This window comes from Monodelphis domestica, chromosome 1 (genome assembly GCF_027887165.1).
Source record: "Monodelphis domestica isolate mMonDom1 chromosome 1, mMonDom1.pri, whole genome shotgun sequence".
Classification (NCBI taxonomy): domain Eukaryota; kingdom Metazoa; phylum Chordata; class Mammalia; order Didelphimorphia; family Didelphidae; genus Monodelphis; species Monodelphis domestica.
In genome coordinates, this window is record NC_077227.1 from 531173010 (window position 1) to 531186385 (window position 13376).

Consider the following 13376-nt stretch of genomic DNA (forward strand, 5'->3'; position numbering starts at 1 on the left):
AATTTTTCTATACAACATCAATTGTATTGCAAGCAAAATCCCAAACCCATGATTTATGGGGGTGGAAATACCATTTCTCTTAGTATTTTCCAAGGAACCAAGACAAATATGATCTGATAGGTTTTCTCCAAAGATCAGCATTCCTCTTTGTATAAATAAGCTAATATACGTTTGTGCTTATGGGGTTTCCTTGTAAGACAGTTGCACAACCCTAGAAGCTGAAGGTCTCACTGAGACCATGCTATACAGAACAGGGCATTCTTAGAATTATAAGGGACCTCTCCAAGGGCATCTAGGTATCCCTTCTACAACATCAGTCAAAATGAGATGATATATCATATTGCATATACAGTCAGATCTGGTTAAGATGTTGGTTAGTTTTCCTGTACAACTTTTCTGCTTTTTTTATTCTTTGATATAAGTAGTAGCTGAGTTGAAAAATGGAGGTAGGTATTTGCAAATAAGGACAGAAAAATATTTTTTTTTTCTAATTTAAGTGATCTAGACTGCTTGAACACCTCTTCTGATGGGGTACGCTGCTTCCCAAGATGCTAATTTAGGGCCCCTTACTACAATGGAATGAGAACTCCCAGACATGTCCCATCGTATTTTAAGAGTTCTTCATATTGGGTCAAAATGTGCCTCCCCATTGTTCCTTCTTTCCTTCTGCCTACAAGTTATGGGTCAGGCATTCTCATCCTTTTTTCCCCCTTGTTAAATAGTCGCTTGTTGGAAGAAGTGGGCTGAGGAAGGCTCACTAGATGGCACGTGTGTTGGGAGTGATGGCAGAGATCAGCACAAGGCTCTGGGATATATCTCTTTTTGGACTGTGGGGGATGGCCTGGAGTTTTGGAGCACACCCAGGTGAAAAGCCTTGACTAAGTAGGCATGGTTAGAGCTAAAGAGCAACTCACTGGCTGCAGCTTCTGCCTTTTCAGATAGAGTATATACTTGCCTTGAGTGGTATGTGGTCCACTTAATATATTCCTCCTGGGTAGCCTAGACATTTTTCTTCTTTCCACTCCAGGTCTTGAGGGCAGATGCCTGCAGGACTCAGCCATAAGATCAGGGACTATGGCTTGGGCAAGGGTCAAGTGCTGATGGCATTGAGGTAGATGGAGGCAACCTCCTCACTCTGACTCCCAGACAGGAAAATGATACCAGTCAGTGACTTGCAGGAGGTTAGTGAAGGACAGTAAAGTTTGACATTGCAGTCTCCTCATATGAGTGCTTCTGGGTATAGGCAGGGTCAGGGATGACTGTGTCAGGCTTCAGCAAAGTCCCTTCCAGATAGACATGGCGGTTACTCAGAGTTTTTGTAGACAATAGCTAGACATCTCAGTGACATATGACAAAACTTCAGATTGTGTTTTCCATTAGGGGGGATCTCTGACTCCACAATGGGGACAATGCCATTTTGCTTGTGCAAATGCTGGCATATGGAACCAACACATTGGCAGTCTTCAGGATGTCAAGAGTATTATCCCCAATCTTCAGTATGCAATACTTCTTGGCAAAGCTGGCTCTATCTTTCTTAATATATTAGGCAAAACACTCAACTAGCCCATCCAAACCTTGGGTGGTAGTCTCACCTTGCCAGAGGCACTGTGCCTTTGTTCACCATGATGCTCACAATACCACCCTTGGCCTTCATGACTTTGGGGAAGGGATGACCATTATCAGCTTTCTGGGAGAGTATCCCATGGAAAAGGAGGAGACCTCCTATTCAGGAGTTCATTCTATCATTTCCTGTCAGAAATAAATGCCTATATAGCTGTTGATTTTCTTCTGTGTTCTCAGTTCTGATAGGCTTCAGCTGCTATACAATACTGCTGGTGTACTCCTCTGCCGCCAGGATTCCCTTGCCCAGAGCAACAATTTGGTTAGAGACATCAGACAGTTCTTTCTTTCACTCTGACATTAATTCTGGGTAAGGGCAAGGCATATTTTCTTGAGTTGTACTGGTGGTTTCTGGTAGGAAGCAGACTCCTTATAGGTGGTAGCCGAACTTTTGTCCATCCACGTCCTTTTAAAAAACAAACAAAACCCCTTCATTTGAGCTTGCTATTCCCTCAAGCTATCATCCTCTACCTCTTTTTCATTTCATACCCCACTCCCAGAATATCTCATCTCCTGTGTCCATTTCCTGATACTCTACTCTTGGAGTCTGCTTCCGAGTTTCCTGCATGACTGCTAAGCTCACAAAGACTCTCTTAATTATAAACAGAGGTCTTATTTCTGCCCTCACTCCATATAATTCCTCCATAGCTTTTGACATCACCATAATCACTCACTCCTTTGTGTACGAAATTTCTTTCCCCTCTTCTTTTTGATGACACCCCCTTTTTTTAGTTCCCTCCCTTTCTGTTTGGTCACTTCTAAGTCTCTGAAGCTGTACTATCCTCCATCTCTTACCTATCTAGTGTGAATGTTCCCTAAAGTTCCATCTTGTGCTCTTTTCTCTCCTTTCCTCTTAGTGATGATCTCATTGGCTCCTATGGATGTGATTATCATCTTCTTTCAAATGATTCCCAAATCTACATATCTAAGCCCTGGTCTCTCTTTAGAACTCACATGACCAATTGCTGGATATTTCCATCTGGATGTTCCTTAGGCATCCCAAACTCAATATGTACAAAACAGAATGCATGATATTTTCCAAAAAATTCATCCCTTTACCCAATATTCATCCATCAAGGTTCATAATCTCAGTCATACTTGATTCTTCCCCTCTCTTACCCCACCCAACCAAATCTAATAAATTGCCAAGTTTTATCAATTCCACTTCCAATTTCACAATATCTCTCAAATGCACTTTTCTCTCTACTACTCAGTTACTACCATGGCTCAAGCCCTCATCATCTCTTGCCCTGATTGCTGTAATAGCCTCATAACTGTCTTTGCTTCCAATCTCTCCTTTCTTCATTCATCCCATAGTAGGAGCCAAATTAATATTTCTAAAACATAATTCTGATCATCTCCTTGAGAACATGGACCATTTAACATTTGTCTTCACATTTCTATGCTTAGCACTGTGTCAGGAACAAAGTAGATGTTTACTAAATGTTTCTTGAATCAAAAGTATTTCATCAGTGAACTCCTTCCACTAGTGTAGTTCAGGACCCCTATATATCTCAGGAGACAATTTCTAAAATTGCTATATCTCTCCAAAATCATTAGTAGATAGGCAACATTCTGATTGTAAACATCTCCAAAGTTAGCAAGTTTAGGCTTTAGATAACAACAGCAGTCTGTTCCTGGGATTATATTTACAAAATCACAGAATCACGAAGTAGGAAAGACCTCAGATGCTATTTAATGCAGTCTGTGTTAGAACAGAAATTCATTCTACATCAACTTATGATCACCTACCCTTGCTTGAAGACCTCTATTAGGGAAAACCCAAATACTTCCCAAGATAGCTCCTTTTATTTTTAAATAACTTTCATTGTTAAGAGTTTTTCCTTATAGCCAAAATCTGTTTCTCTAATTTCCATTTGGAATTAAGTAGAACAAAACAAATCCCTCTTCCACATGACAGTTCTTCAAAGTTTTGAATATCTTTCCTAAGTATAATCTTTTTTGGACTAAAGCTCCTATGTTCCTTAAACTAATCTTCAAATAATGCAGTCTTGAAACTCTTCACCATCCTCATTACTATCTCTTTTGGATATGCTCCAGCTTGTCAACATCCTTTCTAAAATGCGGCACCTCAACTAACTGCTGAACTTTAGATATGGTCTGATGAGGACCTGGTTCAGAGAGATTAGCTTCCACTATTCATTCAGACATTATGCTTCTCAACATAACAGAAAGATAGCATTTGTTTTTTGGGATGCCATGTCACATTGATGACTCATGATACTGCAGTCCACTAAACACTTCAGACCTTTGTCATATGAGTTTTTGTCAAAACATTCTCCCCCATCTTGTACTTCTATAATTTATATTCTTACTCCAAGTGTTGAATTTTTAATCCTAATAAACTTCATCCTATTTGATCTGTTCCATTGTCCAAGCATCCCACATTAGCTATCCCTTTAGATTTTTGTCATATGCAAATATGACAAGTATATCTTCTAGATTCTTGTCATTACTAATAATGCTGACCAGAACAGATTGAAAGATAGATAAATCAATCAATGGGCATTAATTATTTCTTATGTTCCAGGCACTGTAGTAAGTGCTGAAGATGCAAAGAAGAGCAGTAACAGACCCTGCCCTCAGAGAGCTCACAGTCTAATGAGGGTGATAAACATGTATAAATCAGAACAAATAAGTGAGTTGGTAGGGGAATGGCACTAGCAACTGGTGAGGGAGGAGGGGGACAACCAGGAAGGGCCTCTTAGAGAAAGGGACATTTAAAGGAAATAAAAAATTTTAAGAGTTGGATATTGGGAAGGAGAGCATTCTGAGCATGGGCAAAAAGTAGTGCAAAGACACGGACATGGATAATAGAATATAATGGGTGAGAAATAGCAAATAGACCAGAACAGGTAGATTGTAGAAGATAGAGAAGTAGAATGTAAGAAGACTGGCAGATAGGTGGTTCATTGTCAATTCTAAGATAGAAGGTAAGGGAGAAAAGAAAAAGGAAATGGGGGAGCAGAAGGAGGAGGAAGAAGAAGAAAAAAGAGGAGAAAGAGGAGGAGAACGAGAATGATGATGATTGATGATTGATGATAATAAGAATATTTGGCCCTAAAGTAATGTGGTAGATATGTGAGTGAAGAGAGGAGAATATATATTAGAAATATTACCAAAAAATTACATTTGAAAATTGATAAGGCTTGTGGGATAACTGAGAAAGTAGTTGTTGCAAACCTAGATAATCTGAAGGATGGTGGTACCTTCAAAAAGAATAGCAATGCTTAGAAGAGATGAAGGTTTAGGGGAAAAGATGAGTTGTTTTGTACCTGGTGAATATGACACACTTCTCACACATCCAATGAGAAATGCCCAACATGCAGTGGTGATGGAAGACTAAAGTCCTGAGAGAGAAATTAGGCTTGGCTATATAGATCTGGGAATTATCTGCATAGAAGGGAATAATGGAACTTAGAAGAGCTGACAAAAAAAAATCAAGAAGCAACGTTAGAAGAGAGAATAGGGTTGAGGACAGAGCCCTGAGAGACACAGTTAGTGGGAATGACATGGATGAAGATCCAGCAAAAAAGACTGAGAAAGAGCAGACAGGGAAGAATAGAAGAAAGAGAGAAAGAGATTGTGGAAAAGAGAGTTACAAAAACCTAGAGAGGAGAGAATCCAGGAGGAGGAGGAGGAAGAGGAGGAGGAGGAGGAGGAAGAGGTGATTAACAGTGTCAAATGCTCCAGGAGGTCAAAAAGAATGAGAATTGAGGCCATTTAATATGACAAAGAAATTATTGGTAACTAAAAAAGACAGTTTCAGTTGGGTGATGAAGTCTGAAAACAGGGGAAGGAGAAGGAAGAAGAGAAACGGAAGGAGAGAAAACGTAGAATCCAAATGTAGATAATTTTTTCAAAGAATTTGACTAAGGGAGGAAAAACACAGGCAATAGATAGTGGTTATAGTAGGACCTGCTATTTTCAGTTGTTAGGCCAGGTTTGATTCTTTGGGACCCCATTCGGATTTTTTTTTTTGGCAAAGATACTGCAATGATTTGCCAATTCATTCTCTAATGCAGCGTTGGCGAAGTATTGGCACACATACTGATCCAGCACTGGGAGAGTTGCTCCATTCCACGTCTTCCCAGCACCAGAGACATTTTTTGCATGCCATGCCCCTCTGTCCAGCTGCCCAAAGTGAGTACTTTCTCCCTGTACACTCTAGGGTCATGTGAGGGGCTCACAGGCAGCTTGAAGTTGCAGTTTGGGCACAAGAACTTGATGTTAAGTGCATGTCTAAGATTAAATTTGAATTCAGGCCTTCTTGACTTCAGGCCTAGAGCTGTATCCACTGAGCCACCTAGCTGCCTCCATAGTAGGATCTAGTGAGGGATTTTTAAGGACAGGAGACTTGGATGTGTTTGTAGGCATGAAGAAAAGTCATTAGACAGGGAGAGTTTAGAAGGAGTAAGATGATGTTGGAGATACTCTGTTGTGAAGATGGGAAAGGATAAAATTAGGATACACGTAGATGGGCCAGTCTTGGCAAACAGAAAAGTCATCTTGTCATGAGAGAGTGGAATGGAGGAGATAGTGGGGGAAAATATCAGAGAGATTTGAGATGAGGACAAGGGTAGAAGAGTGTTCTTGACAAATGGCCTATATTCAGTGAAGTATGAGTTAAAATAATTATCAGAGGGGATAGTAGAAGGGAGTGGCTTAGAAGACCTGAGAAAGGGAAAAAAGGGTTTGGAATTGTTATGGTTTGGATATTCCTTTCAATTGTCTTGCTATGATGAAGGACCAGTTGAGATTAGCTGGCATAAATTTATAGGGACCACAGCATAGTTTTGTTATTTCCCTTGCCCCCCCTCCCCCCCCCCCCAGTTCTGTTCGGCAGTTTGTGATCAGGAGAAAAGAGGATGATGTGATCTTGGGATGGCCTGGCAAGGTATGACTGGCAATAGGGCAAGAGGACATGAGTAGAAGATAGTGTGGAATTAAACTGATTGACCAAGGTGAAGTTAGAGAAGTATATAGCCAGCGCAGGAATGATGGCCTGAGAAATGTTAAAGAATAAAAAGTATGGAACTCACAGTAAGGATGAAGAATAGATTTGAGAGGAGTAGGCTTAGATGGAAGGATAATAAGGCGTATCAGATAAAGGAAATTAAGAATTCTTGAACCTGGAAAGGGAACATTTGTGGGTAATGACAAGATCAAGTACATAAGCATTTCTACATTAAATCAAAGGAACTGAGTGAGGAACTGATAAGTTAGGGTATTTGAGGAACTCCAATATGTATATTAAATACCCTTACAATGAAAGGAGGATTTGGTGTGGAAGGAAAGAGTATTTGGAATGCTAAACTCATTGAGAAAGGAGACAGTGTAGCTTAGGACTTGATATATAACACCTACCAGAATCTGGATTGAGTGATACATTTGGATTAAATGAACTTTAAAGGAGCAAAACCTGCTTAGTGATGACAGTAAAGGTACAGTCTGGAAGTGGCAAGAGGTACCCATGATTCCACAACCAGCAGTCACCAACCAACTACTAGGACATCAGGGTACCACTGAAATCACAACAGCACTAGAAAGGAAGGTGAGGAATGCTACTGACATCATCAAGAAGAAGCCAGGTCTCAGTGTATGAGAAAATGGATGGCATTATAAAGGAAGATGTTTAAGATGAAAGGAGTTAATTATGGAGCAGGTGTTCCAGTGGAAGGGTTTACATATCTGGAATGGGAAATTGCCTGGTAGATTTAAGGGAGATGGCAATTAGAGAATAGATAGTTGGAGTTATAAAAGCAAGTCTAGTATCATGGGAAGGGGCAAGAGTAGGCTAACTATTTAGGAATGAGTCCAGACAAAGTAACAGTGAGGTCTGAGTGAGGTACATGATAGAATTCTCAAGGCTGCCAACCTGGTGTGTTTATCAGGAAGTGTTGTGGTTCTTGAAGCATTGGAGCTGGTTTGGCCAGGGCATACCTAGCTACAAGTCTTGTGCCTAGTTTGAGGTCTACAAAGAGGTGGGAATTGATTTGTTCTACTTGCCTCTCCAGCTAGTAGCAAAACCCAGTAGTTACTCAGCTGCAGATCAGCAAGGGAGTGGGTAGTTTTGTCTGGTCTGCCTCATTAGTCATGAGAAGAGCCAGGCCTAATTTTTGCCTCCAGCAAGTTTGGAAGTCCAGCAAGAAGGTGGGAAGTGCTTTGCTCCAGTCACCTTCAGTACCTGTCTGGAGGATGAGGAAGGAGACAGGATGTGGTTTGGCCAGTCAGACTTCTCAGGTAAGTTATGGCATCATTGTGCTTTGAAGCTCTACTCTAGAGGAATCCCTCCTAGTTGACATCAACTCACTTATGATTTATTCTTTGGATCTTACTAGGTTCAATCAGAATTCAGAATTTACTTAACTGTACCATCATCTAGATTATATTTCTCTATCTTGTCTATAGGAATGGTCTGAAAGATTCTCTGTCAAAGGCTTCACTGAATTGCATGTAATACAATTTAAGTATGCAATAAACATAGCTTTTCATCAATTATTATAATCAACTTATATTAAAAAGAGAAACAAGGTTAAGAATAGCATGATATGGCCACAGTACTCACAAACTATCTCACTGGATTTTGATTTACCCATATCATCCTTTTTCCCCCCATCAGGACATTTGTTCTACTCTAGTTCTGTAGCAACTCTATTTTCTATAATCTTTCAATGGTCAAAGAGAGAGCCTCAGCAGTTACATTTGCTATATCTTTCAGTACTATTGGGGGTAGTTTTGAGTCTGATTGAGAACAACTAAACACTCTCTTACCACCTCCTCTTTATCTTGAATTTCTACTCCTCATTAACAATTTCTCATCTTTCCAGTTCAAAAACCATTTCCCTCAGAAAACAAAAGCAAAGGTATTTCCATCAAGAACTCAAGTGTACCTCCACATCATGCCACATTGATCTCTTTAGAGGTTCCTCCATTTTTTTCTGGATTAGGATCATTTAAGACGGCACTATTGGAAAATAATTTCTAATTTTCACAATTTTTCCATTTACTCCTGGATATCATAGATTTTCCCTGACTTTTAAATATGTACTCTTCTAATGTCTATGGCACATAACCAAATATATCCCCATCCTGGCTAGTATGAACACTTAAATACTTTCTCCCAAGGTTCCTTCCATTTCTATTTGTTCAGAATAGTAATTTCTTTTGTTACTTCCACAAATTTAATAATTAATTTATAAGCTGCTCTTTTTGAAGCACTACAAGTCCCTCATCACAATTGTATTGTGGTGCTGTGTAAATCTGGTTGATCCCTGTCATTATTTTGCCATCCCTTTCATCCATCCGAACAAAATCTATACTTTGTACTTATGATCATCTCAGTTGTTTCTCCATCTCTTTATCTTCACCTAAATACTTTCTACTGTGCTATTCATACCCCTCAGGTTCATCTGTTTCCAGCTATGTATATTCTTGACAGGAATGCTACTTTGTCACCCTTTATGATATATTTCTTTTGATCAAATTATATCCTTATATTGTTGTATTCCTTTCATTAACTGATTTCCAGTCAGCTTCAGTGATAGTCATATTTACTTTCTTTCTTATAGTGCTTTTCCTATAATGCCTTCTACATAGGTACTAAATAAATATTTAATTGAATTCATTTTATTACTTGTACTTTGTATTGGTGTAGCCTTATTTGGAAACCAATATTATTTTCCCCCTATCCCCAGTTTCCTCCTGAAAATTACTAAACATCAGTAGTTAAATTTTTCTTTTCTATCATAGATGTTGCTCTCCATAATATTTGATTGAGCAATTCTTTCTAACTAAGCACTTTTCTATCTTACTAGTTTCATTTTAAAGTTCTTTTAAAAGATCAAGCCAGCCTCCAAACAATTATTTTGTATACAGTTCTCCTAAGAGTCACACTTTTCACTAGCCAAACGTCTATTATTACTATATCTTGAACTATGATCCAGAAAGCTTAATTCCATTCTTCAGCACAATTTTCTTAGCCCGCTGTACACTCTTCATATTCTCGTTCCCCTTCTAAAAGTTTCAACTTTAAGTCAAATGAAAACACACTCATGTCCACAAGTCCTTCAGTTTCCTGCCCAATATACCATAATCCTTTGCAGGTTTCTTTCAGCATTGTCATTCCCTTCCACATGAATCACCAAAAGTAATTGAGGGGGAGAAAGTCTGATAGTCTTAAAAGGCTCACTGTCACCCCCACACACACACACACACATTCACAGTCCAGGAATAAAACACACCTCCCAAATGGTCATGTCTCCACATATAGACACACTCCCCAGTGTTAGTCTGGTTCTAATCACTGTGGGTGGTTTAAAATAATAGCATTCCTTTTCTTTTTAAGAGTATTCTTTAATTTTATCCTTCACTAATTCAGACTGGCTTTTGTCTGAATAAGTGAGCGCACAAGACTGGGAGTCAAATCTGTTCTAATGTTGGTTCTGCCACTAACTCACTCTCTACTTTCTGGACAAGTCACTTACCTGATCTGGGTCTTAGTCTCCCAATTTGTTAAATTATGAGGTTGGGGCAAGATGATCTCTAAGTTCCCTCTGAGTATTAACTTTCTGTAAAATTTGAATTGAAAGGCAGAAACCTGCAAGGTTTAAAAATTTAACTCATATGTATCAAATAATTTCTCCAAATTAAAAAAAAGATAAATTATTATAATATAGTGTAGTATTTTAGAGCTAAGTGAACACTTAGAGATATCTAGTCTAACCCCATTTTGTGGGTGAGAAAAACTAGTTTCCAGATAAGGTAACTGACTCATCTAAAAAGAAATAGCTAGTAAACAGAAGAGAAGAAAATTTGGACCTAGATTGGTCTCTCACTGAAGTGGCCTTTCTTCTACAGGGATTATTTGTATTTTGACAAATCATATTTTATTCCCTTTGTTAGCATAAAAACAAACTATCCTATAATAACTATAATTCTGGAATTCAAGTTTATGGATCACTTTGGAATTCTCTCTCAAAAAGTCAATAAAATATGAAATTACTATTATCAAATCAGTAGCAGCACTGGATTTCTACATTATTTTAAGGCAATCAGGGTCCCAGTTAGCCTGTTAGTAAATACAAATTGATAGGATAGCTATATTGGGGTACTTTGTACCACAAGCTTACAAAATGTGCTACCAAGGGGAGGCAAAGGATTATGCCACAGAAGTGATAGATAGCTCACTTGGTCAAAAGAGAACATGAGAGAGTTACCAGTCATGGAAAATGATGTAGTTGGCAAAAGTGTTCAAAAAAATAATAATTTGTAGTTGACTTGTTACAGCTTCTCCCAAAATAATGTTCACTGCTCTGTTTTTTTCTTGTAGCTACAGGGCCTGCAATATGGATTTTGATAACCAACTGAGCAACAATAGGAAACCTCAGTGGTCCTACCACACCTAGCAACAGAATGTGAATATCTTCCTTCTAGTGCCAGGTTCCATATAGCTAATGGAAAAAGAGAAGGGCAGAGAATACAGGTGTAACTGGTCTTAAATACAATACAATAGAACACAGATTTATAACTGGAGGAGTTAGTGTGCAAAATAGCTCACCATAGGTCTACATGTATCATAGGAAAAAAGATATAGAAGGAAAAGGGCAGGATCCAAACTCTAGTTAGCCAGGCTCCTATAGTTTGGGGGCTGAGTTCTAGCTATATGTCAGTGGTGTGAGGGGCTAAGGAATGGGAAAGCACCCCCTGTACATAGTCCAGGGGCCTTTCCCCACTCCCACAAATGATTAACTTCTCAATTTGAATTCTGTAGTATTTAGAACCTCCTGAATACTAAGGAAGAATGTGATACAGCAATGGATAATGATACATTCTATATAGCTATTCACTTTATTATAGGATGGGATTTTCTATTAAAGTGATGTTTGAAATCTTATAATACAGTAAGGACAATTCAAAAGCAGCAATCTGAATTTACAGTTATACGAGTCTCCATTTTTTTTTCTGCCTCTTACAACATGAAGAAAAATGGTCTCTAACAAAATATACTCAACTTCCAAATTGCAGGAGCAATGAAAATAACAAAATAGTACACATGAATGGAACTGAAAACTGAGCTACAAGTTCACATATCCCCATTTAGAATATGGCTCTATTTGCCAGTCATTTACCTATTATACTACTTTCCCACCCACCCCTACCACCACAAAGCTCATTTTTTTAAGTGGGGGGAGAAGGCATTCTAATTTCTTCTTCAAACTGAATCCTCCCTTCTAATTCATCACAGGAGAAAACAGAGGGAAGGGAGTTTCAGATGTCTATAATACAGGAGATCTCTACGTAAAGAAGGCTCAGTTTTGTCTAAACTCTTCCAGTGAGATCAGATCATGGCATTGGTAAACACAGGGAAATAACCCTGCAGAGACAACCTGAGCCAACACTAGTAAAAACAGACAGCCCTTTGGATTTACCCTGAAATGTTATCCACTTTACACCCACTGGGCATGCCAAAAGGTAGTCAAAAGAATTCCCGACCTAGAATGATCAATTTACAGTTTGCATATACCCAAGCAGTATTTCCAGAAGGTAACAAATGCACATTGTTTCTAAGCACAAGAATAAACAAAACCAGTAGACCTTCAATTTCCTCAGGCTCTGGAGGAAAAAAAGAGAATTTCAAAAAGCATTTGTTTCCAGCATATAATATGAAGACATTATAGAAGTCTATGAGGCAACATGGGAATTACAACTCTGTTCACAGTTAAAGACGGCAACATGGGACCTGAAAAGACCTTGGCCTCCAGAGTTTTAGACCGGCTTTCTCGCTTGGCCTCAAGGATATTTCGCTTTCTGACATTAACAGAAGGTCTTAACTCATTTCTGATTTTGACTTTACCATTCTGCATTCCCTGTTTTTCCATAAGTCGCAATGTAGCAAGATGGCTAAACTTTCTGGAATTAACTGAATTAGAACTGGATGCCAAATCTTTCTCCGGCAGAAAGGACCAGTGCAAACAGCATCGTTCAGGATCAGGAAACAAAGTCCTTGTAATTTGTGGAGAAAGAGAAGGTACATCATTTAACTTCAGATGCTTGTCCATGGAACCCCTTATTGTTTCAGCGATTCTCTTTTCACTTTTGTGATCAAAGGTCTTGTTCCCATAAATACAGGGAACAGTCTCAACTTTATCTGAGCTAGGCAGTTTCTCGTCAGACTGAGTGAAAATGCCTTTACTCTTCTTTGTAATGTTATCTAGGTTATTTTTGGAAGATGCTTTGAGGGGAGGCAGAACTAAAAGAGACTTGGAAGTCAGAGACTCCAAAGGACTGTTATCTTTGTCTGGATGGATACAAGCACTTTCTGGCTTTTTGAAATCCTTGAAACTGTCTGGTGCAAACCACTTCTCTGGGTGCCAAACAAACTCCTTGACTTGTAGGCTTTTCCGTTCCCCCTGATTAGGGGATGGGAAGTAGATTTTGTTGGTTTCCTTGGTTGGACTTTCTGCACAGTTGGCTACATCCTGGCTTGAGGTGATGATTTCTTCCTTTTCTGTCATCACAATGACTGGTGAGCTGGATTGCAGTTTCATCTCAGGCTTGGCTGGATCACCAAAAGTCTTATGCTCAGGCACCATGTTTTTGTCAACGACTTGTAACATATTTAAACAAAGCAAACATTTGCTGACACATTCTCCTGCCCTTGGTTTTTTGCATTTCTTTCTTGGCCAAATGCAGGCAGTTGGAGAAGCCATACCCCAGCCTTGTACCTGAAAGCA

At 39.0% G+C, this 13376-nt stretch overlaps 1 protein-coding gene and 1 pseudogene across 2 annotated transcripts in view; both read right to left on the reverse strand.

The window, feature by feature from the left end:
• Positions 1 to 792: 792 nt before the first annotated feature.
• The window catches only part of LOC100617428 (fructose-bisphosphate aldolase A-like), a 61230-nt pseudogene continuing 48646 nt past the window's right edge, over positions 793 to 13376 (reverse strand).
• The window catches only part of C1H16orf46 (chromosome 1 C16orf46 homolog), a 50280-nt gene continuing 48365 nt past the window's right edge, over positions 11462 to 13376 (reverse strand). For both annotated transcript variants that reach the window (XM_007476099.3, XM_007476104.3), the window contains one exon: positions 11462 to 13367. In XM_007476099.3, the coding sequence (XP_007476161.1) occupies positions 12315 to 13367 (1053 nt within the window). In that variant the 3' untranslated portion in view covers positions 11462 to 12314. The remainder of the gene's footprint in view (positions 13368 to 13376) is intronic.